This window comes from Emydura macquarii, unplaced genomic scaffold (genome assembly GCF_026122565.2).
Source record: "Emydura macquarii macquarii isolate MOO-44397 ecotype Brisbane River unplaced genomic scaffold, CSIRO-AGI_Emac_v2 contig_2924, whole genome shotgun sequence".
Lineage (NCBI taxonomy): Eukaryota > Metazoa > Chordata > Testudines > Chelidae > Emydura > Emydura macquarii.
The window spans coordinates 5,172,479-5,198,072 of record NW_027133061.1 but is presented as its reverse complement, the minus strand read 5'-3'; the positions used below and the strand labels follow the sequence as shown (position 1 = coordinate 5,198,072).

The window sequence follows — 25,594 nt, the reverse complement described above, 5'->3', positions numbered from 1 at the left end:
AGCGCTTTACCGAGGATCAAACCCCAGGCACAGACCAAAGGCAGAGCCCAACCCTGACCGCACAGGCAAGACGGGCCGGTGCAGGGTGGGGACTGCGCTGACAACAGGAGGCTCAGCCACCAAACAACCCACTTGTGGAGCGAGACCGGCGAGCAAAGGCCGCCGTGGGCAGCCTCCAGATACCGGGGTCCCCCCCACCCCACAGAGACAGAGCTCCCTGGAGAGACCCCCACCCCCCCGTGCGGACACGCCTAGCGGGATGAGAAGTGAAACTCGGTCTGACTCCGGAACTGCCCCCCTGCCCTGGCACCTCACTGCCCAAAGCCCCTCCTCCACCCGCTCCGCTGCCTCGCTGCCCTTCCCCCCACACCTCCCCCGCCTCACTGCCCAAAGCCCCTCCTCCACCCTCTCCGCGGCCCTTCCCCCCACACCCCTCCCCCTTCTCTTCCCTCACCCCACACCTCCCCCGCCTCACTGCCCCAAGCCGCCGCCTCTCCCCCGGAGCCGCACTGCCCCTGCCCCCGCACTAGCCGGCCCGCCTAGGCCTGCCCCCCTCCGTGCCCCGTTCGCCCCCAGGCGCCCCGCGCCTCGGCACTCACAGGAGCCGGTGCTGAGGAGCAGCAGGAGGATCCGCGCCCCGGGCTCAGCCATCGCTGCGCGCGCTCCCAGCTACTCCACGGGACTGCAGGACCCGACCCACCGACAACGCCGCCGCCAGCGCCTGAGTGCGCCCGTTCACCTCACACACACTGACCCCACCCGGCCCCGCCCCGCGCAGGTGAGGCCCCGCCCCGTTCGCCAGGTGAGGCCCCGCCCCCTGAATCCCGATTGGATCCAGGCCTACGCCCACCGTTACGTTAGGCCCCGCCCTCCACGTGCTGATTGGATTCCGGCACGGTGTCGTAAACTCGTGACGTCATCGTCCTTGCGCGGGGACTGGCTCTCTCACTCGCAGTTCCGCCCTGAGTAGCTTAGGTGGCGGGAGAGGCGACCAATCAGAGGCCGGCCTGAACGTCACTGGGCGGCCCGCCCTGCTTCAGCCAATCAGCCTCCACGATTGCCCTTAAGCCCGCCCATACATTTAGCTCACTCCCCAGGGAAAGAGCCTGCCTCCCAGGTTGCCATGGTGACCGAGGCCGCCACCGCGCCACAGCTTGCCTCAGCCTGGTGTCCCTTGGTTACCGTGCTGCCCGCTAGGAGCGGGGCACGTCCCCGGCGGGGTGACGAACTGCCGCTGCGGTGAGTTGACTGTTGGGGGCCCCAGCGGTGCCCTGACAGGGAGAAACGCCTCCCGGATCGGGAAACGGGCCCTCCCCCCCCCGCCGAAATCTGGTCTGCGGGGAGCGCCCCAGGCGGGGGCCCTTCGCAGCTAGTCCGCGCCAGCCTGGGGCGCTCCCGGCGCATGGGGGAGACCAGCCTCACCCCCTCCTGCCTTCAGAGTCCAGCCCTGGACACAGGAGTGCGGCCTTCCTACAACCGGAGTCAAGCGGTGCCTCTAGCCCTGAGCGTGTGTGGAGCATGCAGCCAGAACACTTGGCTGGGCGGTTGCAGGCAACAAGGGGAAGCTGCTAGGTGTGCTCGCCCAGCTGGGCAATCAGGAAAAGGCATTTAAAAAATGGGGTGTTTTAACGGGGGGGGGGGTTGCTTCCAATCTCCATGGAACAGGGCAGTAGAGGTCACCATTGTGACCAGAGCAGTCACTGTCAGGCATTGAGGAAGAGCTGCGGGAGGACTGTGGGGATCAGCACTCCCAGTGCGTTGACCTCTGTAGGCCCACCACGGCACAAGGCTGGTAGCGGAGGTGGTTTGATTGTGTTGCCTTAATGGGGCCCTTGATGTCAGCAGGAGAGAAATTTGAGCATAGATACACAGCCACAGGGTGATCTAAGGTGGCTTACATCAACTTAACTGTCTAGTGTAGAGCAGGCCTGTGTAGAAAGATCACCTCCTCAGTGACGTTAGCTATGTCGACAGAGCTCTCTTTACACCAGGGTTTTTGTCAATGTGGCTATGTTGCTGCAGAGGGGAGGGAGGGTTTCACACCCTTGCCAATATAACTTTTCAGTGCAGACCAGGCCCTAGTTCCATTTAAGTGGTTTTTTACAGGTAACTTAAATCTGGTTTAAACTAAGTCAAAATAAGTTGATCTTAACCTGAAATAAAAGTGTCCACAGAGAGGTCTGCGGTGATGTAACTGAAGCAGTTTCAGCTAACGCCCTAAGTTAAACCAGTGCAGTTTTCTTTTGCAGCCAAGCCCTCAGATCAAATGAACCAACTTCCAGGAGTTCGAGAGCTGCCTGTTCCCGCCTGCTCTCTGATGGCTACGAGTTGCGGGGATCAGCTGCAAGGTGCCATATGCTGGTTGCGTTCCACTTGCAGCTGGCAGAGGTGAGACGTTTGCCAGGATGTACGACGACATGCGTGGATTATTCAGAACAACTTGTAATGCTCTAGATGAGTGTTTTGCAAGTGGTGGGCATGACTGTCCAGGGACACCATGAAAAGCAATCAGTGGCATTGAAAATTTTTTTACAATCTAAACCACAGACTCGCTCCCCCCATCCTTGCAGAGCCAGACCCACCAAGGTCAAGTAGTCTCCACACCCCCCATATCAATTCTATACCCTAAGGATACATCTACACTTAAAACACAGCAGCGGCACCACTGCAAGCCTGCAGCCGCAGCACTTCAGTGTAGATACTCACTGCAGTGACAGGAGGGGTTCTCTCGTCGCTGTAGATAAGTCACCTCTGCGAGAGGCTGTAGCTAGGTCAACAGAAGCATTTTTCCATCACTCTAGCACTGTCTGCACTAGGGGTTCGGTTGGTATAGCTACATCTCTCAGGGGTGTGGATTTTTCAGATCCCTGAGGGACGCAGCTTTGCTGCTGCACATTTTCCACATGGACCAGCCCTATGCATCATTGGTAATGAGAGTTTTTATTCTGATAGGCAATATAAAGAGAGGTTGTGCAATTTTTTTAATGTGAATAAGGGCTTGCTGATGTGAAGAGGCTGAGAAATGCTGGTCTGTACCAAGACTTGAAACGTGTTTAATAAAATAGCAAACCTGGCTGACCCTGAGTAATTTCCACTGTGGTTTTGCTGCCAACATATACCCCCACCCCTTATCAGAGCCATGTACTACATCAGGGGAAATGCTAGAGATCTCTTTTACAGGCACGGCTGCAGAAAAGATCCCCCAGGGGTCCCAGATTCCCATGGGAGGTGGGGGAGGAGTGACTGGGGAGTGTAGATATTTTCCCACCCCCAATAAAATCTAGCGTGCTTGAACCCTTCCCCTCCCGCCCCCCAGCACTATCAGGAGCGGGGGAAGTAGCTACATGAGAAGCAGGTGTAGACACTGGGCCGAAGGATGAGGCACAAAGCCGAGTGGCAGCTTCTCAGGCAGGTGCTTTAGCCAAGAGCTCACCAGGCCCCAGAACATCCCATCCCAGCACCGGGGCATCCACAGCAACAGGACGATGTTGCAGCAAGGAAGTGAAGAAAGCGTCCTCAGAGTAAAGCCAGCTGCTGGGCGGGGAAGGGCAGACGCCAGCCCCTGGGGAGCCCTTCCCACTTCACTTCCCTTCCTTCTCAGACCATTCCTTGTAGCCGCCTGCGTAGTTCCGGGCCCTGCAGAGACAGGAAGTGGCATAGGGGTTCAGAACGGGCGATGGGAGGGGAAGAGACAGACCCAGCCCAGACTGCCCACGGGCCAGAATCCCTGCGTGGGACTAGAACAACAGAGGGGGATCTGTGCCCAGAACTTTGAGAAATAACCCGCCCCCTGCACAGAGTCATAGGGATGAATTCGAAGGGACCCTGAGGAACCAAGGTTGCCATGCGAACATCCCCTGTGGGGTTTGCTAAGAATTACTCTGTCCTTTTTCTCAGTAGCTAACCAAGACTTTGTCTCTCTTGCCCTGGTGACAATCTGGAGTATCACCATCCCCTCCAGTGGGTTTACTCCAGAATACACCAGTGTAAACAAGATCAGAGCCTCTGCCTTGGGCGCCAAGGGGTATCTGATGTCTCTCCTTATCCTCCAGACCCAGAGATTCCTCCATTAGTAACTCTACAAATGAGCATTTAGGGGGGATGCGCCAAAGGGCAGGTGTCCATAGGATCCAGCACATTTTAAGCACCTACAGCCCTTGCCTCTGAACCCACAGCGCCCGTGGCACTCTGACAATCTCCCAGAGGGTCTGGCACCCCATGGTACAAGGGCCTAGGGGGAAGGGCAGACTCACTTAGCATAGCCGAGGATCATGGCAATCTCTGTGGCCTGAGCCCCTCTCCTGCCCATCTGGCAGTGGAAGATCAAGTTCTCATCATCCTTCCGTGGCTTGTCCACGCCATACTTCGTCTTAAATGACTCAGGGTCCATCTTCAATGCTTCCTCGATTTCCGCCACTGGGTGGGGGTGGGAAGAGGAAGAGAGAGAGAAAGAGATGATCACAATCAGCAGTGCTGGTGTAACACCTGGGAAAGGGTGTCACATCCCCTCTACAGGCTGTTTCACTAGAGGATAAAAGCCTACTGCTGCTCCTTGCTAATAGAGTTGCTCCTTTAGCTCAACTGGCAAAGGTCTGTATCTTGATGCTGAAGTTGCTGAGTTAAACCCTGCTGATGAGTGTGGCTACACTGTTCCATGAACACAGGTGATGATGCTCTTATGGTTTATGCTTGACAACCACAGATCCCATGTGCTTCACAAAGGGACATCAGTGATCACTTCTCCCATTACTGAAATGCAGCCCCCTCTGCAGTGGAACACAGCAAATGACCAGGACACGGAAAAAGTGCACATCCATGCAGGACAGGAAGTGACATAGAATCCTGCATCCCATTGAAACCACCACAGCAGTTTACAGAAGGAGAAGACAACTCCCCGAGCTGGAATTTGGCCAGGGCAACCAGGTTACACCCATCTCCATGAGCACATGTAGGGTCTCTAATGATCCCACTTTGGTCTCAAGTCACTTCCCCAGCACAGCACCTTTGGCACACTGGGGAGCTGGAAGGAAAGAGCACACCCTGCCAAATTACCAATTCCACTTCCTCCAGTGCTCCATGGGTCTGAGTCCTTGCAGCTGACCTGGGGCTGGCCAGCTCAGCCCTGAGTCAGGCTAATGAGTCCAGCTGAGCTGTGACAGAATCCTGCTTGGCTTAGCCCACTCATGGCTGCAAGCAGACTATGGGTCTGCAGTTAAATTCAGGAGCAGGTCACTGACTCCTCCACAGCTGCGATTGCTCTTGTGCCTGCCTTGTTTCCAGTCCGGCTCCAGCCAGGCTCAGTTCCTGACTCCAGATTCCGGCTCTAACCACTAGGCCTGACTGCTCTCGCCCCAGTCTGTCACATTGTGCTGCCCTCTGCAGTGGGGGGGAACTCTCCCGAGGTGCAAACAAAGCCCTGGTTGCTGGCACCCACGGCAAATCCTCACCTGGAATATTGACCGAGCTGGCGATACGGCCAATCGCCACCTCCTCCGGCAACCGCACGTCAATAATCCGAGCCTTCCCGCTGGCGACCAGCGCCTTCATGTCCTTGTGGGAAATGACGTTTCCTTTGTGGAAAGCAGAAACCAGGGGTCACTTCGTCCGCTCCCCTCACAAGGCTCCTCCCCCAGCAACCAGGGACAAACCCCGCTGCTCCCCCATCACAGGGACAGTACCACCCCGGGAGAGTCGAGGTGGGAGGGCATCCACAGGCTGCAGCAGATAAGCCCTTGCAGCCCCTCCCATTGCACAGCCTCCTCCCCGTGTCAGACGATTCCCACCCACATCAAGACCCTTTATGCTGCTCTCAGTGAGTAATTGCACTTTATACCCCTTTGCGCTGCTAGGGCCACTGCCCTATAAAAAGGCCTTTGGTGTAAATCAGAATTGGCAGATACGACAATCTCCTGGGCAAGCCCTCGGGAATTAAGTTTAAACACAACTGAATTAAGTTTAAGTATTTTAGGAGTCCCTTGTATTCAAAATGCAAGTGTTTATGTACTAAACGCTGGGATTGTATAGAACGTCTCTAGGTGGACAGATCTGACTAATACAATCTCTGGAAGATATTAGAAACTTCAGAGGTCCTTTGGGAACAATACCTGTGAAGTGGATTTCCCAGGAAATACTTGGGGGGAGGAGGAGGGTGGAAAATACAAATGACCCACCTCCATCCATCCTTTAGAAGCTGCACTTTGAGCAGAGATCCACTGTCAGGCAGATTACCTGTCCAAGGTCACTTCCTAGAACCAAACTGAATAAATGAGTGACTCACAGAGCTGTGGGCTGTTCTCCTTGGGAGCGAAGGGTGTGATGAACTTGAAACCACAGGGAAACCCGTGGGTGGGGCTGGGCAGGATTGACCCTGCCAGAGCCCACGCTGGAGGGGGTGATCTCTGATAAGCTTATTAGCAGGCATGTCTGTTCTTTGGATTGTTTCTTCATATGTTTTCCTCTGTTTTCCCTTAAGAGTAAATAGGCTCACATAGGAAGAACTGGGTTGTAATTTATAACTGTGGCAACTACCCTGTTATTAGTCTCTGAAGGGGAAGCCAGCAGGCCTGCTTGGGTAGATTATCTTTTGCTGAGAATAACCAGAAAGGCAGGGAGCTGCATTGCCTGGAGATAAACCAGCCAGCAAGGCGAGAGACATGTGTCTCCACTCGAGAGGCGACAACCAGGGGAGCTTCAGAGTGGGCATCCTTGCTGGGCCATCAAGGGGAATTACGGGTGGAGGTGCCTTGACGTGTAACAAGAATCCAGGCCCCTTTTCTTTAGTAGGAGTCACTCATGTCCTGTGGGGCAAAAATCAGCCCCCTAGGAGGCAACGGCAGAGGTGGGTTGTTCCTTTAACCATTGATTTTCCAGACACAGGATTTATTGGCTCCTGACATGCTGGAGGAGGGGGCAGGCTGTGCAACACACCGGGGGCCAAATTCTGCTCTTGTTCACACAGCGTAAAGCTGGGAGCAACCCCACTGACGGCCACGGGCTCCATCCAACAACACAGAGAGAGGTGCTAGGGATGGGCCTGCATACCAAGTGTGTGGGGGGGTGGAATTTTCCCCACAGCTGTAGACAGGCCAGTACTGAGGGTTGCTGTGGGGAGATCTCCCAACAAAGTTGCTTCAGCACCTGGGGCTGTGTCTAGACTAGGTGGAAAAGATTTTAAAAAACAAAATACACACCATGGAGGTAGCTCAGCCCATTTCAAACCTGATTTAGCACCCAGAGTGGCTACATCTTAACACCTCCCCAATCCCATCAGCAGGTTGTGCTGTAATTTAGGTCTTGTCTAGGGGCTCTGTCTACACACACGAGTTGTCCCCATTTAAGTAGGTCAGCACAGGAAGGGGAATAAGCGATCGCAATACGAGGCACCCTCACGCCAATAACTGCATCCACAACAGGGATTGTGCCACTCTGACTATTGGTAAAAACAACACAAACCCGGAGTTACCAGGATGGACACTGTGCAGAGAGGAAAAAGGCCCTGGTTTTCCTATTGAGTCGAACCCAATTGAAAACACCAATGCAGAGACCATCTAAAGCCTTCAGCTCAGTTCGAACATGTCAAGTTACAGCCTGTGCTTTAATCCAGTCAGTTCAGCACATGCTACAGGTGAGGTCAGTTGCTCCGGCCTGACTAGTTAGACGGAGTTAGTTGGTTGACCCAGGTCACTTGACCTGACATCACACTTTTAAATCCTAATGTGGACAGGGCCCTATGGGGATCTGTTGTAATAATCTTTATACAAATTCTGCCGTGCGAGGCACCATTTGAAAAGGGATCACTTGCTGGTGAATAGCATGGTGCAATGTATGTGGCAACATCAACCTTATGCTAATAGCATCCTTGGGGGAGGATTTCATATGTTCAAAATCAGCCAGCCCTGCCTAGGCAACAGCTGTTGAACAGGTCTGTCCTCAGAGGAATATGTCCATACCTCAACTCACATATAAGTAATAAACAGGGTCCTCAAGATGAGGGAGGGGAGTGGCCAGAGACAAAGCAAATTTAAATCTCAGCAGACAAAGGTGAGGTGCCCCCAGACTCCAGGTCCCCGCCTTTACTGTTTGAATGAACCTTGCTTTCAAGGGCAATCTTCAGAAGAATCTACTTCCAGGGTTGACTGGACTATAAAAGAAAGGGGCAGAAAACCTCAAGTTCTCGCTCTCTTTCCACTAAGACAAAGGCACCAACACATTTGGGCCTGTGGGCTAGATCCTGACCAAGATCAGGTTCAGTCGCCATCTGGCTGGAAGATTGGGGGTGCAAAAGGACACCTTAAAGCCTTGAACCAAAATTAAGGTGGTAAGCTTGAAAGAGATCAGGTGGGTGAGGAAATAACTTGTATTGGACCCGAAGAAGAGCTCTATGTAAGCTTGAAAACTAGTCCAATAAAAGCTATTCCCTCATCCACCTTGTCTCTCGAATATCCTGGGACCTCCACGACTCCACCCCCCCTGCCTACACCAATGGAAGATGGAGTTTTAGACTTAGATGTGCATTTTCACTTTTATTTGCTTGTAACCATCTCTGACTTTATCTCCCTGGACTTGAATTCACTTGCAATCCCATCTTCTTACGTGAACAAGCTTGTTTTATTTTCAAATCTAAACCAAACCAGTGCTGTGTTTAAACAAGTCCAGTGAAAGTAAACTGTGGAATATTGACTGTCCAGGGGAGCAACAAACCGTTAATATCTGAACTGTCCAGAAGGGGGCTGCACAGTGCAGGAGACCGGTGTTTGGGAAGATTCAGGCCTGGCAGTGTATTGGGGGCCCCCAGCATGTACTAAAGCAAGGCCGGTGGAAGCCAGAGTCGGACAGGTGTGTTGCTGGCAAGCTGCTGGACCAGGGCTGCAACTACACACACAGGGTGCGTGACCCGTGGGCTGGTTGTGAACAGCCCAGGCTGGGAGCTATAGCAGCAAAGTGTTGTGAGGCAACTCCAGGTTGCAGGGCAGATGGCGACACAACCCCTGACTGGTTTGGATTGCACCTCAGGATCAGAGAGACTTTGGGGGCAAAACAGCACCAAACACTGGTGGTAGGTGGTGTTTCAAATGGACTTCGTTACCCCAAGGCAGCCAGCCCCATTTATAAAAGCACCTTTTCCCGTAGTCTGGACAGATAGAGGTGCAGCCTTCACAGGCATTTTACATCTGGGCCATGCAGCCCAGCTTTGCACAGGATTACACGAGGTGGTGACCATCTACACTTGCATCCCTTCCCCCCACCACTACCCCTGGCAACACACTTCTCCTCATCCCTGGAAAGCACCCAAGAATATTATTGTTTTATTTAAAAAGCCAAATAAGCCAGAGCTAATTACTAGTTACAGACGAAAACAGCAATTCATAGCCTAGGGTGACACATGCGACCTCTCAGTGCCTCTGATTCTCCATGGTCATTACTTACCGGCTGAAGCGTACGACACACTCGTGTGTGTGTGTTTGGGTCCCAAGTTAATGAGTCCACGTCAGCCACTCAAATGCACTTGCCAGCAGAGCCTTGCAACTGGACCTGAACTTGATGGGACCCGATTACCAGGGTCAGTTCTGAAAACCACCTGATCCCCTGGGGTTCAGGTCAGGTCAGGCACTCTGTGATCACCTCCTCCCGCCTGTGGGGTTGGCCAGGTGGCGGGTGCCTGCTGCATGCATGCAGATGAGTCACAGCATCTCTCACGCCATGGCAGGAGCTTTACACTCCAAACTTAATTAAATATTTTACAAAGCTTCATTTTAACAGAAAGGTTTTTACAATGTTTATTTCTATAAGAGTGGCGAGGAGGGAGTATATTTGGGAGAGCAAAGCAGAAAATACAAACAGAGGGCTAGATTCTGAGACAGCCTCACATCAGAATAGCCCCGGGATTCAGGCACCCACCTGAGAAGCAGCAGATCCCAGTTCAAATCCTCCTCAAGTGGGGGGGGGGGGGGGTGTCCTCCCACATCCCAGGTGGGGACCCTAACCACTGGGTTAAAAGTTATGAGGGAGAGCATCTCTCCCAGCCCTTCTGAGTAAACTCACCTAGAGGGGCCGATCCAGTAGGCGAGGTCTGAACACACTTACCGGATCAGGCCCTGCTGGTGAGTTAGGCAGAGGAACTGCCCCTGGGTGCAGTGTCTGCTGTGCAGATGCCCAGAGACAGAAATTCAGGCTCATGCTTAATTTAAAGAACACTTCCTGCAAAAGTTTTACTTGCTGAGTCAATTTAGGCACCTCTGAAGTTCAGGGCCCACTGAGCTGGGGGTTTTGTGAACCCCAGCAGGGCCTGACTCTGGGATTTAGGCACCTACAGTGGCAGTTAGGTGCCTAGGTAATGAATCTAGCCCCGAAGCTGTAGGGAGTAAAAAAAAGGGCCCTGAGACCAGGGAGATGAAATGGACGGAAATTTACAAACTCTCCTGCCCGGCGGCTGGGCCCCAGGGAAACTAACCACAAAACCTTTGGCTGGCCCCGTGCAATTAGCCAAGGAACCGAGGCTGGGAGAGCGGCTGGGCAGGAGTTTGCAAGGTCGTTACGGTCGATCCCGGTTCCGGTCCCAGCCCAGCCAGGATCGTGCCCAGCCGGCGGCATTGGCTCCAGGTCCCTCTGGGGGGTCGGGGGGGGGTCCCTCGCTCAGCCCCTGGCTGCCGGCGCGGCGCGGCGCGGCCCGTTACCTCTGTCCATACTGCCCAGCGCCGGGGTGCTGCTCACACGTGCCAGCCCCAGCCCGCTGCCCGCCCGTCCGAGGAGTTTCTGCAGGTGAAGAAGCATCGCGGCCGCCCGGCTCCCTTTGCCCCGCCCAGCACCTGGCAGGAGGGCGGTCCCAACACCAGGCACCGTCCACAAACTCCTCGGCCGCCCGGGAAGCGTGGGTGGCTTGGCCCGGCGGCGCCACGATTCCAGCCGCCCTCCCCTCCCTCAAAATCCGGATCAGGGGCCCGATCCTGCTCCCAGCGGGAGCCGGTGGTGATTTTGCAGTTGGCTTGGCTGGCAGCCAGGCTGGGCCCCTCTGGGATGGTCTCAGGTGCTGGGAGTCTGGAAGAGGAAAGAGTCCTGGGGCTAATCATGAGAGGACAGGGGCCGATCCTTCCCCCCAAGTTACACACAGACAAACACACGCTGCCCCGCACCCTGGGGTCTCTCCCGCAGCCGTGCAACGCCAGGGCAAAACTCTGCCCTCGTCAAAGGCTGCAGCCGTGCACCCAGGCCGGCTTACTCCACCCCCGCTTCCACTTGACTTGGCAGAGGCAGGAATGGGGCACCATGGCCCCGTCCGGGGCATCCTCGTTCACAGGAGGGTGAAGTCAGTGTCACGGGCTGCAGGCCCCGTTCCCGCTGGTGGAAATGGCCCTGCGCCGCGCCAGGAAACAGGGACTCTGGGCCTGACTCCAGCTGGAAATCCTGGCTGGGAACTTCAGCAGAGCCCAAGGGAGTTAGGCACTGAAACCCCATTGAATCGGGGCACCCTGCTGCCTACTACGGGGGATTAGTTATTTAGGCTGTGAACTCTTCGGGGTAAGGATTGTCCGCTGCCCTCTGGTAACATGGTGCTTGGCACAGCTGGGGCCAGGATCTCAGTCGGGATCTGGGCTAGTCCCTCGGCCCTGCTGGAGTAATTAATAAATAGGGAACAATTGGGCACTTTAGAAAATCCCAGTTTAGACCCACCCCTCGGCGTCCCTTGGCAGGGTTACCAGGGGTGTAAAGTGAGGGACCCGGGAGGAGTCGGGGTGAGCTCTCAGGACACCCAGCCCAGCCACCACTCCAGCCCGGGAGGGGAGGGGGAAGCCGTGTCACTCCCCCACCCCGTGCCTGGCGCTGGATCATTCATCCAGGGTCGCCATCGCCGTCTACGTTTGCAGAAGGTGTTTGGAATTTTACCCCTGTCCCTGAGAGCCCCAAGAGGCCCGGCCCCGCACGAGCCGGCAGGAGAAGAAAGCGGATGAGATGAGCTGATTCGTGCCGGTCTCAGCCTGGGCAGCTGGGCTCTGCGCGCGGGGGGGATCGGGCCGGTCAGTCCCTGGCTCTGCACTCGCTGCCCGCAGACTGCTCGGCCAACCCTCCGGCGCTCAGCCAAGGATTTGCCCAAATGCCCAAGTTTAAGCAGCAGAGCCCTGATATTTACCCGGGGGGGCTGACCTGGGCCGGGCCGGGCCGGGGGTGGGGGGCAATGCACAGAAGAGCTTGTCCTGGGATTGGAGCCAGCTCTTGCTAATTGCTTCCTGCATCGTTTTAACTCTGTGCTGCCGGGGAGGGAGCCTGGGCTGGTGGCCAGAACCTCAGGACTCCTGGCTTCTAGTCCCAGCTTTGCTGGGTGACTCGCATAAGACCCTTCCCCACCCTGTGCCTCAGTTTACCATCTCACCCTGCATCTGTTTAGATTATGAGGTCCTTGGGGGCAGGGACAGGGGGCCCCAAAGTGCTGCAGTTATACCAATGATCATCCCTGGCTCTTACTGGTGGATCTTTACAAAGATGGTAAGTATCCATAACCCCATTTCACAGATGGGGAAACTGAGGCACAGAGCAGGGGGAAGCAACTTGCTGACGGTCACCCAGCCAGGCAGTGTGGCAGAGCTGGGACTAGAACGCGGGAGCCCTGGCGTCAGTGCATGGCCAGTGCCGGAGAGCCCCTGCAGAGCCCAAACGTCTCTCAGAGAAACCGAAAGCCAGGTTAAAAAACGAACACACCAGCCACAGCATCAAAGCCAGGCACGCACGGGAGGGGCAGGCTCTTTAAATGGGCAACCAGAAACTTGGTAAGGGTAGACTAGAGGACTGGACGTTTCACGGGGTTCTGCGTACGCAGGGGTCTAGCCATCTATCGATCTCCAAAAGGAATTGCTAAAGGCTGAGCTTTTCAAATCCATCTCTCATCACAGTCCCTGTGTAACCCCCATGTGCACCAGAGCAGCGTGAATGAGACTCAGGCCCCGAAGTTAGGCGTAGACCAGACGTTTTACTTCTGCTTTAGCTAAATGTGGATCCAGACACTCCATAAATGTTGGGGCCAAATCACACGTCAGCCTTGTCTACACACGAACATCGTACCACGTTAACTGTGGCAGAAGAGTTACAACCCCCCCTGGTATAGGCTGGGTTGTATTGATAGAAGAGTGCTAGGGCCGGGATTGCTAGCCCTGCTGGGAAAGGGCGTAAACCTTTATACCAGTCTAGCTGCAGCCACACTGGGTTTGCCCCGGTCAAACTATTTTGCTAATAAAATCAGCCCCCTCAGTGGAAGAGTTATACCGGGACAAACCCTGTGTGTCTCTCAGACCGATGGGGGCTCCGGGCAGGGATTGGCGCAGCAGCCCTCCTGGCTCCTGCGGGATTGGCACCTCTTCCGGAGGCAGGACGCTGGATGGTCTTTAACCTTAAAACAGATCAAATCGGGTACAGAGCCCTGCTTGGCTCCAGAGGCAACTGTTACCCGGTTGTCCTTCCCAGCAGAGGATCTGTTCAGTGAAAACAAGGGGCTGTCACCCTTAAAATGGGGGGGAATGGACATGCATGAAGCGTGCGTCATGTCCCCCTCTACTGGCTCTTCTACATGCAGGATAACAGCCTACTACTGCTGCCAGCAAAAAGCTCAAGCAGCTTGCAGCTGAGAAGGGGGGGGTTCAAATGCTGTCAGCTGTGCCGAGTCTTGTTTCCACCAGAGCAGCCTCAGGTGCCCTGGATTTGGGAGAGGGGAGGGGACTAGACACGAGTTGAGAAGGGAAGGGACGGAGAGAGGCGGCCAGCGGGGAGCTGGGCTGGAGCCAAGCGCAGCATGGGATGGACTCGCTGAGCGCAGCATCGCAGCCATGGCCCCGAGGGAGAGAACTAGACGAGACCCCACGCATGGGATGGACTCGCTGAGCGCAGCATCGCAGCCATGGCCCCGAGGGAGAAGGCGAGACCCCACGGCCACCCCGTCGCCCCCGCCGGCCTGTGGCTTCTCCACTGCTACCTGTCAGGTACCCCTGGGGGGCAGGGCTGGGGGCACGAGGGGAGTCACCCTGAGATAGAAAAAGGGGTGAGCATGGAAAAGAACGAAGGGGGATCCCGATGGGAGAAGGGACAATTCTTTCCCCTCCCTCAGCCAGGATGGTGACCCCATGAATTTGCCTCCAGCCCCTTCTGGGCCTGATTGCTGCTCGGGTCAATGGTCCTGCAGGTGCAATCAGCGGGGTGAGCAGGGCAGCCCGGGGGCTGGGCAGAAGAGGCTTTGCCCGGTGTGTGTGTGGGGGAGGGGTTGGCCTCGTGGGCTGGGCATCGGGGAGAGAGATGGAAAGGAAGTCCTTAAGCCAGGTGCCAGTCCCGAAGCGTTCACCACCACCCCCTGTGCCCACAGCCAGAGATTCGTGTGGCGCCTTGCTCAGAGATCGGGGTTAACGCTTCCAAGGGGGCGGGAGCAAAGGGGTCGCAGGTGAGCCGGAGGCGGCACAGGGAGGGGCAGAGAGGTGATACCTCTGGGGGCTGCTGCCCAACACGACATGGCTGCCAGTGCCAGGTGGTGGTAAAGTGCCAGCAGGTCAGGACGCAGTTAGGGGTTGGTTGTGCCCAGTGGTTTGGGCACCAGCCTAGTGCCTGGGAGACCTGGGTGCTCATCCCCGCTTTGTCGGGCTCCTTGTATGAGCTGGGAGAAGTTGCTTAACTTCTTGTGCCTCAGTTTCCCCTGTGAACAATGGGGATAGTAGCCCTGCTCCACTGGGGTGAGGGAAGACAAATACATGCCACAGGGCGGGGTGCTCAGATATTACGGTGATGGGGGCCAGATAAGGTCCATAGATAGATAAAAGCCCTGCAGAGTACGTCCACACTGCCAAGAAAACCTCCAGCGCTGCATCTCAGAGCCAGGATCAATTGACTCAGGCTCTCTGGGCTCGGGCTGTGTGGCTAAAAACCACTCCGGGCTGGAGCCTGGGCTCCTAAGCCCTCCCCACTCCCCAGAACGCTCCAGCCCAAGTGGGATTGGCTAGCTGCTGTTTTTCGCCCTGTGAACCCAAGTCATTTGAGCCGGGCTCTGAGACTCGGCACCGCGGGTTTTTCTTTGCAGTGTAGACAAACCCACCATGTCTGATTCTCTGAGCCTGGGGCAGGGAATCTCTCTCTGGGGGAGCAAAGATCTCGATTGTCCTCAGTTGACCTGCCTCATCCTCATAGTCTGGGCAGTGTGATACTCAGCTATTTGCACTGCGACATACATCCCGTGCCCTCTAATACTTCTCAGAGGGGACAGCATACCTAGTGGTTACAGCAGCAGAGGGTAGGGACTGGGAGGCAGGACTCCAGGGTTCCAGTCCCAGCTCGGGGAGAGGCGTCTAAGAGCAGAGCACAGCAGACTACAAAAGGCTGGTATTCCCAGCACTTTCTTATCCCCTCGTGTGACCCTGGGCAATTCACGTAATCAACCTGTGCCTCCGTTTCCCACATATCAGCTGCCACTTGAAGGGCTCAAGGGGGTAAATCTGCCATAAGTGCATTGTGTTACCAGGCTAAACAACAGTCCACCCACCCTGCCCGCCTGGCACCTTAGAGCTGCCCCGCTGCAGTGGCTTTTTCTAGGCTGAGAGGCTTCTTTGTTCCAGGTCATTGGCGTGGGGAGGGAGAGAGGGTGTTGATGACACCCCCACAGGCATGTGGCCAGCCACAAACCCATCTCCCAGCAACACGCCAAGGGGCACCGGGGGCTGGAACGGCCTGGGGAGGGGCGGGAGTCCTGCCACTTGGAAACTCATTGGAGAGGCCTTTAGAGAGGCTGGTGGGGAGGGGAGTGCGGTCTAGCAGTTAAAGCATAGCCGTGGCACTCAGGATGCCTGGGTTCTAGTCCTGGCTCTGCCGCTGACCGTGGGCGAGTCGCTTTCCCATCTCTCAGCCAGGCCGCTTTGGTGCATCCAGCACTGGCCCCCGATCCCCTGAACTTACTGCCCTCTGCTCAAGGGGCCGTCTGAACTGGTGAGCATCTAGGTGACCAGGCCAGGGCCCCTCAGACATGGCACCATCACCGCGGCTGCCGTTGGCTCTTCCCGTCCCATGGCCCCTCACACAACGCTTCCTAATTACTGCCAATTACACTGAGGAGCTGTCACACCCCCACCCCCCCCGCCCAGGCCTCCCTCTATTATCTGGCATGGGAATAGGACAGGCAGATGCTTCCCAGTTTGTGCAGTTCCCTGGAGCCCCACAACCGCCAGACAGTGCCCCATTGTTCAGCCCCCATCTCCTGCATCCAACTGAGATCCCCGGTGGCTGGGGGGAGGCTGGGTGTCTCATCACTACTGGGGCCAGCCTGGAAAGGGTTAACCAAGCTGGCGCTGATGTTTGGCTGGGTTCCTAATCGCTCCTCCGGTCCCGAAGGGGTTAACCCAGCCGAGCTGGGATTGGCGCTGGACAGGAGACAAATCCATGTTAATTACCGAGTGGGACTAATGACTATCGACGGGTTGGCAAAATGAATTGGCAAATATTCAGTTGCCTGGTGACAGACAGACAGACAGACAGAGGCTGCAGCTCCAAACCTATTCCAACTCTTCAGTCCAGCAATCCCGCCCGCAATCGCTTATGCGCTGGCTTCCCCAGGCACGTGGCTTTGAGGCGCCCTGGGTCACAGGTGTCTGGCTGGGAATCCTCCTGCCAGTCTGCTGCTATTTCACTTTCCCTGCTCAGCCCCGACTTTCCCGTCGTCCTCCTCGTTTCTCCAGCCACTCCCGGGTTTCCCATGGTGGGGGCGAGAGCGAGGGAAACATTCAGCCAGGGGGGAATTCCCCTCAGCAACCAGGGGAAGGCCTCAGGTAACGCCCAGCTCTGCCCGGGGGAGCGTCAGCAGCGCCCCTGCTTCACCCGGGTGAGAGCTGCATCTCTGGGAAGCTGGGCGGCTATGGGGGCAAACGGGAGCTTTGTTCCTGGATCGCTTTGTTTGACAGTCCCCGTGGTAACAACCACCTATGACCGGCTCTGGGCTGTGCCAGCGTCACCCGCGGCTCCCCTTTCCGTGGGATGTGGCTGTCTCGCACACGCTGTGGGGACCCAGTTTGTTAGTTCTGGAGGGCCCAGCCTCTATCCCTGCGTTGGCTGGTGGCGGCCGTCCCGGCTGGAGGAGCCTTTCTGGTTCTCTCTCCTCTGGCTCTGAATCTTGGCCGGGCTCCCAACTTTTATTGCCGGGGCAGGCCAGGCTCACTCCACCCATTGTGCCTCTTCCAGCGGCGGGCGCGGTGAAGGTTTCGGTGGGTGCCGCCAGCATCCAGGTGGCGAGGGGCGGGAACGCTCTTCTGCCTTGCGCCTTCCACACCACGGCCTCCCTGAATCGCCTCAACATCATCTGGACGGTCACCCCACTGGCGGAGCCGGACCGTCCCCAGCAGGTGGGTGGAGCATGGCCCCTTTACCTCCCTTCTCTGCCCTTCCATGGCCAGGGGGCCAGTTAGCTTCAGTACAGTCAGGGATCGGGGCCCCAGGATGCTGCCCAGAGAGCTTACAGCCTAGGATGGTGGCCAGAAAAAACAGATGGGGACAGCAATGAGGAGGAAAAGCAGTGGGGGGGGGGGCACCAAGTCACAAGGTCAAACCAGAAATCCTGGTTCCCCAGCTGCTGTCAGATAGCAGAGTTTTGCAGGCATCACAGCAGAGAGGAACTGTTGTGAGCTCGCCATGCAATTCCTCAAGACTTGGGCACCATTGACCTGTGGAACTCCTTGCTGCAGGATACTAGTGAGGCTAATTTAGCAAAGAGTCGATGCACAGGAATAATAGCAGCAACTGCAGGCACACGGTCCAGATAAAACAAGGATCAGATTTCAGGGTGGAGCTACCTAAAGAGTCTCTGCCCTGCCCCCGTGGGGTACTGCTGCATAGCTGCTTAGGAGCATTATATGGAGAGGGCAGTGAGTCACCTGCCCCTCTCTCATGCTGCAGAACACAGCCCAGCCTCACCTTTCAGGTCACCAGCCTAAATAGTGACTTTAAAAGCAGCCCCCACTCCCAGTCCCACGGGGGGGGTGGCAGTGCTGGTTGTTCATCCTCACGGGCCGTGCTGGTTTCTCTGCAGTAGGCACAGCCCAGCTCCTGCTGACACCGGGCTTGGCGCTAGCCCCTCCGGGTATAAGAACATACAAACAACCACCCTGGGTCAGACCATGGCCCAGCTAACCCGGTATCCTGTCTGCCAACTGTGGCCACAGCCGGGTGCTTCAAAGGGAGCGAACAGAACAGGGCAATTATCAAGTGATCCATCCTCTGTCACCCAGTCCCAGTATCTGGCAGTCAGAGATTTAGGGACACCCGAAGCATGGGGGTTGCATCCCTGCCCATCGATGGATCTATCCCCCATGAATTTACCTAATCCTTTTTTGAACCCGATTATACTTTTGGCCTTCACAGCATCCCCTGGCAGTGAGTTCCACAGGTTGTCTGTGCATTGTGTGAAGAAGCACGTCCTTTTGTTTGTTTCAGACCTGCTGCCTATTCATTTCATTGGGTGACCCCTGGTTCTTGTGTTATGTGAAGGGATAAATAACACTTCCCTAGTCACTTTCTCCACACCAGCCATGATTTTATAGACCCCCCTATCATATCCCCGTTAGTCGTCTCTTTTCCAAGCTGAACAATTCCAGTCTTTTTTAATCTCTCCTCATATGGAAGCTGTTCTGTATCCTTAATCGTTTTGTGTTGCCCTTCTCTGCACGTTTTCCCACTCTGTTATTTCCTTTTTGAGACGGGCGGCTAGAACTGCACGCAGTATTCAGGGTGTGGGCGTACTACGGATTTATATAGCAGCATTATGATATTTTCTGTCTCTTTATCTAGCCCTTTCCTTATGGGGCCTAACATTCTGTTAGCGCTTCTGACTGCTGCTGCTGCACACTGAGTGGCTGTTTTCAGAGAACTAGCCACGATGCGCTGACTGAGGCCACTGTCCCATTTGACTGCCAGATGTCAGCGACTCTCAGCACAGCTGCCTTGCCACCCCTTCCACATCCGCTGAACCCTGAGCCCCAGGGGTTCGCAACTGCTGCTCCTCTGATGGCTAGAATTCAGAGCTCTTCGGGGTAGCAGACTGAGTCTCTGGCCTGCGCACACCCATTGGCACGGACACATCTCCCCACCAGCGCCTGCAAGGGGTGCAAGAGACTGGCCTGAGCTGTTAGATCGATGCAGCCACAGGGAACTCTGTTCCCCTGGCCAGTGCGGGTCCTGCTCCCTGCACTGCCCTGGTTAGGTTAGGGAGAGATGCCCCCTCCGGCCCGGCCCTTCCAAGACACAGGATTGACCCTTGCCCTGTGATTAGCTGAGCGGCTTTGTCCATCCTCCCCAGGATGGGGCTTCCCTTGTGAGGGGGTTTCTCCAATTACAACCCCAGAGGGATCTACTCTGGCCACCCCCATCCCCCAGGATCTCACTGTCCCTTCCCCTCCTGGAGCTGCTGGCGAGGGCACCGTCCATGGGACCCACCATCACCGCTGCACCCATGCCGTCACTGGACAAGGGCTCATATTAACCCCTCCAGCGCTGATCTCCTTACTGGTCAGACCCCACTGAAACCTTGCTCCTTGGCAGACAGCACAGAGCATATTTAACCCCTTCTTGGCTACACGCAGGCATCAGTTGGCAAGTAATTAACCCGAGGGACCTTTCCTGGGCTACAGGGACATCCCTCTTAATTTCCAGCTGGTTAAAACTGTTCACACAAAGAATCTTTCACTGAACGCCTTTTTAGACAATGGAAAATTCCGTGAAAACATTTTATTTTTCTTCCAAATGTTAGCGGGATTTTTTTTTTTTTAAGAAACAAAACGAAAATGTCTCAGCTTTTGTTTTGCCTCTTCCCTCCTTTTTCTAGAGGCAAAAGGAAAAAGGGGCAAATCAAAACCCAAACAGCTTCAGTCATTTTTTTTGTGTGTGGAAATGTTTCAATTTTTTTTTTTTTTACAAAAACAAAAAATGATGGTGTTTTTCCTTCCTCCATGTTCTTCCCCTTTTTCTGTGGCAACGTGGAAGAAGGAAAACAAGTTAGGTTAGCCACCTGAAAATGCCAAGGTCAGGGCAGGCTGCAAAAGGAGAGCAGATTCTCCCAGCACTGGTGGGTGACACTGAAGTCAGGCTTCCCAACCAGCCACAAACAGCGCTTCTGATTCCCCACACCGGTTATCAAGAAGCCAGTACACAAATATGCACAGTCCCCTTTACTGCATTTCAATCTCTGGCTCCCAGTCGGCCACTAGGTCCAGTAAAGAGACCAGTTATTTAAACTCTATGCTCTTTATTAAAAAGGTTCCTCCTGACGGGTCAGCCACAGCACCAGATCAATATAAGTTTGGATTTTACCCAAAATCCCACGCCGCCAGCCAATCCTTTAGTAACTAAAACTAATGGTTTTTTATAAAAAGAAAGGAGCAAACAATCAGAGAAATATTAAAGGATTAAAGCAATCGGATACATACAAATGATTGGAAAGTCCATATATATCAGGTTTCTGGAAGAACTGTGGAGTTTGCAGGCTTGTATAGTTCCTCTGGTGCACATCCAGTACCTGGGCAGGTCTCAGCCCTTTGTTTCACAGCTTCAGTTGCAGATGAATTGATCCAGAGGAAGGTTGGTGGCTGAAGCTGAATTGGATCGTAGACAAAATGGATCCCAAGGCTTTTGCCTTATATCTCCTCTGGCCCCTGCCATGCTGCTTGTGAAATTTCACAGGAACCAACATGGAGTCCAGAGTCACATGAGCAAGTCCTGGTGACTCATCAGGTGTATCCCTGGCTTCTCCACCTGGGCCCCTTGCACCTGGGAATGTCTTAATGGGACATTAAGCAGGCTATTGTTCTGCAGCCATCCTGTCTGGGGCGTTACCCAGACAGCACCATTTGAAATACTGATATCTCACACATATCCGTAAGTTCCATCACACACATAACACCGGAACATAAACAGCCTCATCTGACTTAGCACATTACAGCCTTTCTAACAGGACCTGACATGACATATCTCACATGAATCACTATGATTTTGACATACTGATGTCAAACAATATACTAAATGCCCCCTCCCAATCCAGCCAGCATGACAGCCCCCAAAACCGAAACCCTGGACATTTCAGATATGCGTTGTCCATGACAGGCATCGATGAAACAAAACAAGTTTCCTTTTTGAAACCTGCAGACCAAAAATGCTGTCGAAATTCGCTGTGAAAAAGCTCTCCGTGCAACAGAGATGCAGGAGGAAAGGAATTTTCCGTGCAGCGAGACACAGGAGGAATCGGAGCTGCAGGGAGAGCCTGACTCTTCCAAAGCCATGCGAGTTGGTGGCAGCAGTGGGATTTGACGTCAGTGCTCCTCGCTCTCAGCCTGCGGCTTTGCCCACTGGCCCACACCACCTCTGCAAGTGCAATGGAAATGCCCTGTGCTCAATGAGGGAGCAAAGGGGGGGGGGCGTCTCTGGTTCATGGCTGGGTTCTTCCCTCCTGCCTTCTCCACCCCAGGTCCTGGCCTACGAGCAAGGAGAGGTGGTGGAGAGTCTGTCCCAGTACACGGGCCGCGTGGGCTTCGCCTTCCCACCCACCCGGAGCGCCACCATCTTCCTCAATGAGACGCGCAGCTCAGACAGCGGGACGTACCAGTGCAGCGTCATGAACCCCCCTGACAGGGACACCCCCAACATTGGGGTCATCCAGCTCACTGTGCTCGGTAGGTCCCGCCCCCCATGCGGAGGAAGCCCCGCCTCCCCTCTGCTGCCCCTCCCCCTGGCCCTCAGAGTCCCTGTCTTGACACTGTCTGTTGGGTGCTGCTTGTTACAGTGTGTGTGTGTGTGTCCTGGTCTTGGGGTGTGTCTGTCTGTGTGCAGCTCTTGGTGTGTGTGTGTGTGTGCAGGTCTTGGGGGGGATGTCAATGTCAGTGTGTCTGCCAGAATGTGTGCAGCTCTTGGTACATTTGTGCATTTGTATGTCTGAGGGTAGGCAGGTCTGGGAAGGCATCTGTGTCTTGGGGTGTGTGTGTGGGTCTTGGGGTGTGTGTGTGTGTGTGTGTGTGTCTGAGTGTGGGGGGAGTCTTGGGGTGTCCGTGTCCCAGCGTGACTGGGATTGAGTGTGTGCACCTGTCTGAGTGTGTGCATGCTTCCTGCCTGTGCCTGTGTTTGTGCCTCAGTGTGTGTGTGCGCACACACTTCAGAGAAGCTGTGTGGGTGTGTGTTGTGCGCCCACTTTGTTGCTGTGTGCCGCTGTGTCACTGTCTGTGTTAGCATGAGATATTGTGCGAAGTGCGCGCGTGGGGGTGACATCTCTGTGCAGGGGCGTGCACAAAGCGGGGGAAGCAGGGGCCCGGCCCCCCTCAATAATGGTTCAGGGGCACAGAACTCCTCCGGCCCCGGCAGAGCGAGAACCTCCTGGGGTGGGGGTGGGGCACATAAGGGGTGACATTTAAATTCCTGCGCACGCCCCTGTCTGTGTGTGAGCGCGTGGCCATGCGTGTGCCTCAGGCTGAATGCTCTGTGTGTGTGTGTGTGTGTGTGTGTGTGTGTGTTGCGTGCGCGCAGTGTTTGTTTGCACACATTGCGCTGTGTCCTGTGTATATATATGCAGGGGTGTGTGAATGCCTCTGTGTGTGTGTGTGTTAGGGAGTGTGTGTGCATTGAAGGTGTGTACTGTGCAATGGGTGTGTGTGTGCACACAACTTAGTGTGTAGCTCTTTGTCTCCGGCTGGGCCAACCCATCCCCCAACTCTCTGACATGGACTAACGAACCCCCAATGCCTGGGCTCTCAGTAGCCGCTGTGGGTGCTGGCAAGGGGAGACTGTCCCCTCCATGGCAGCCCCTCCCTAACCCAGCGTGGGTCTGTGTCCCCGCAGTGCCCCCCTCCGGCCCTGAATGCTCCAGCGTGGGGAGCGGGGAGGAAGGGGGGGACGTGCACCTGGTCTGTGCCGTGCGGGAAGGCGTGCCCACCCCCACCTTGCGCTGGGAGAAGATCCCCCCCAACAACCAGCCCCTGGTGATGAGCTACACAGGTACTGGGAGCGGGGGAGGGACGGGGGGGGGCAACGGGGAAGCGCCGAGAGGGGCCCCGGGTCTCATTAGCAGGGATCCCGCCCCTGAGCGCGTGAGCCCCCAGCTGCACCCGTGCGACGGCTCCCGTGCCACGTTGCAGACGCCGGGCACAGACCGTGTAGCACCTGCCCCGGGACCTGCACGGCCAGAGACCAAGGGGCGGGCACCCTGCAGGCAGAAGAAGCCGCTGAGGGGGGTGTCAAGTGGCTGGACTCATGGAGAGGCGACGGGTCTCGTCCCACCACCCCCTGGGCCGCCGTCCCCTTTAGCCCATGTGGCAGAGGCTCCTGTGCTCGGCCCCCCAGGGAGCTGGGTTCAAGTTCCGGCTCCCCTGCCCTGGGAGAGCCCCGTGTAACCCACTCTCTGGCTTGTTGTTTATCCCCTCGCTCTCCCGCCGGCGGGGCAGAGGCGCGCCGGGCCCGGCTGACCCTGCCGAACGTGACGGCCGACACCTCAGGCCTGTACCGCTGCACGGCCTCCAACCCGCTGGGCTCCCGCTTCTGCACCCTGCAGCTGCACGTCCGCCTGGGTGAGTCAGGCCGGGGAGAGTGGATCCCGCTCGCCAAACGCTGGCCGTTGATTGGACGCTCAGCTGTGCTGGGGCCCAATGGCAGAGCTGGACCCAAACGAGCCCTCTGATTGGCTACATAGACACCAAAGCGATCCCAGCTGGGAAGCCAGCCCAAATGCCCTGGCCACGGCTGGAGGAAGAGTGTGTCCCAGGGGAGAGAGCTGCCCCAAAGAACCCCCACGCCGTCCCTGGCGTAGGGCCCTTCTCCCACTGGGCCGAGACCTGGCTCGCTGCACCCCTGGACTAAACCTGGACCAGGTCAGAACAGCTTGCATTTGGGGAAGAAAGGGGAGATGCCCCCGCCCAAAGCCAGCATCTCTGCGCCTCTAAATCCCTCCGGCTAATGACTAGGCCTGGCCAGTAGCGATCCAAGGGACGGGTTCTCTGACAGAATGGGCTGATTTGTCGACAGCGAAACACGACAATTTCGATTCAATTTCCTTTTGGAAAATGAAACAACGCTGCAAACGTGGCGACGTCCGAGGGGCTCCAGCTTGGACCGTTTTGGACGGGAACGTCTCAACTTTTCGTTTCTAAACCGCTTTCTGTTTCGGAATTTCTTTCCTTTGATAGTATCGGGGGGAGGGAGGGGCAGGAAACATTTTTACACAATGAAATCGGTAGGAAACATTTCGATCGACCCGACGGCGCTTTTGGTTCTGGGATTTCATTTCCTGGGAAAGGCTGAAATTGTTCGTTTTCGTTCCGCTCGGGAATTTTTTCCCCCCAAACGTGCGGGATTTCCCATGAAATGAAAAATCCGATTCCCAGCCAGCTCTGCCGACAAATCCAGCACTGGGGCCAGCGTCTGGTGCAGGTCCTCTGCACCCGCTGAGACCACGAGATGCGACCGCCTGGGCAGCGATGGGACGCCGAGCTGCCGGTGACCTCCTGCTGGTGTGTTTCAGCCCCGCAGGGCACGCTGAGCATCGTGGTGGGCGTGACCGTCACCATGACCATGGGGCTGGTGCTGCTGGCTCTCTTAGCCCTGGTGCTCTGGCTGCACCACCAGAGCGTGAGGAAGTGGCCGGAAGAGGAAGAGGAGGATTCATACAATGAAATCAGGTGAGCTCAAAGGGAGGGGAGAGGCGAGGAGGGGTGAAAGGAAGGAAAGCAGAGCAAAGGCAGAGCACACTGGCCTGCAGCCCCCCCTTGGTAAAGGGCGTGGGAGATTTGGATGCGCTTCGAGAGACAAGGGATCAGACAGCTGCCCCCTGCAGCACCATCTATCGGATCCTCGCTGTGCACTACCCCAGAGGTGGCTGCATTGCCCTGTGTAGGGCCTCCCCCCCCCCTGCAGCACCATGTCCCCACCGTGCCCCACCCCACCCGCTGCAGCCCCAAACCCCCCACCACACCCCCTGCAGCACCATGCCCTCCACTGCGCCCCCCAGGCCCTCGCTTTCCCATTCCGTCAATGGGACCCTGCTGGCGCCGTGGTGCAGGCAGGCCCAGGGCAGTGGGTGATGCTGCCGTGCCCTATGTCTCCCCAGAGTCGACAGCATCTCACCAGGGCGTCTGATCGTAGCCAAGACCCTCTCCGGCGACATCCCCTTGGCCAACCGGGCTGCAAAGCCCCTCTGGGTCTTCGCCGGCTCCACCCCCACCTCCGCCAACCGCCAGCGCGGGCCAGGCGATGGGAGCCAGGCGGCGCCGCCCGGGGAGCCGAGCCAACCGGCCTGGGCAGCGCCGCGGGGCAGGAGGAAGAGCAGCAGCCTCTGCGAGGAGGGGGCCCTGCCAGGCAGCGAGTCGGAGGAGGAGCCAGCCTGGCAGCCTTCATGCCACCGAGAGCCAGCGCTGGCCGTGGCGCTGCCCACCAAGCACCCCGGATTCCTGGTCTAGGGGCAGCAGGAGCGGCACGTGCCTCCCCCCGGGATCCGACGGGCACCGAAACGTGAGGCTGATGCCCGCAGCCGGGTGTCCCTGGGCAGACCCTGCTCCTCTGGCACATGCAGCAGTTTGGGCCAAGCTGTTCCCACCTGCCTGTCTCCCGTGGGTCTTCCAGGGGA

The 25,594-nt window shown here is 56.4% G+C and overlaps 3 protein-coding genes across 4 annotated transcripts in view; 1 reads left to right on the top strand and 2 right to left on the bottom strand.

Moving 5' to 3' along the window:
• The window catches only part of F11R (F11 receptor), a 44,693-nt gene extending 43,946 nt beyond the window's left edge, over nt 1-747 (bottom strand). Inside the window, exon 1 of the mRNA XM_067569594.1 lies at nt 600-747. Within this exon, the coding sequence (XP_067425695.1) occupies nt 600-651 (52 nt within the window). The 5' untranslated portion in view covers nt 652-747. The remainder of the gene's footprint in view (nt 1-599) is intronic.
• Nucleotides 748-1,987: 1,240 nt separating this feature from the next.
• Nucleotides 1,988-12,071, bottom strand: TSTD1 (thiosulfate sulfurtransferase like domain containing 1). Of its 2 annotated transcripts, none has more exons than XM_067569620.1 (5): nt 11,881-12,071; nt 10,674-11,034; nt 5,448-5,570; nt 4,254-4,416; nt 1,988-3,636 (listed from the first exon to the last, which is right to left on the bottom strand). In XM_067569620.1, the coding sequence occupies exons 2-5, from the start codon at nt 10,768-10,770 to the stop codon at nt 3,582-3,584; spliced, it is 438 nt and encodes a 145-aa protein (XP_067425721.1). In that variant the 5' UTR covers nt 10,771-11,034; nt 11,881-12,071; the 3' UTR covers nt 1,988-3,581. The 2 variants fall into 2 exon arrangements, with proteins under 2 accessions (XP_067425721.1, XP_067425722.1); XM_067569621.1 differs by lacking the exon at nt 11,881-12,071 and adding an exon at nt 6,171-6,256 and having other exon boundaries at nt 10,674-10,702.
• Nucleotides 12,072-13,879: 1,808 nt separating this feature from the next.
• LOC137167501 (immunoglobulin superfamily member 11-like) lies at nt 13,880-25,427 on the top strand. Its single transcript, XM_067569714.1, has 7 exons — nt 13,880-13,961; nt 17,188-17,348; nt 21,458-21,662; nt 22,819-22,974; nt 23,421-23,543; nt 24,494-24,650; nt 25,079-25,427. Exons 1-7 carry the CDS (start codon nt 13,880-13,882, stop codon nt 25,425-25,427), a joined length of 1,233 nt encoding a protein of 410 aa, XP_067425815.1.
• The last annotated feature ends 167 nt before the right edge of the window (nt 25,428-25,594 follow it).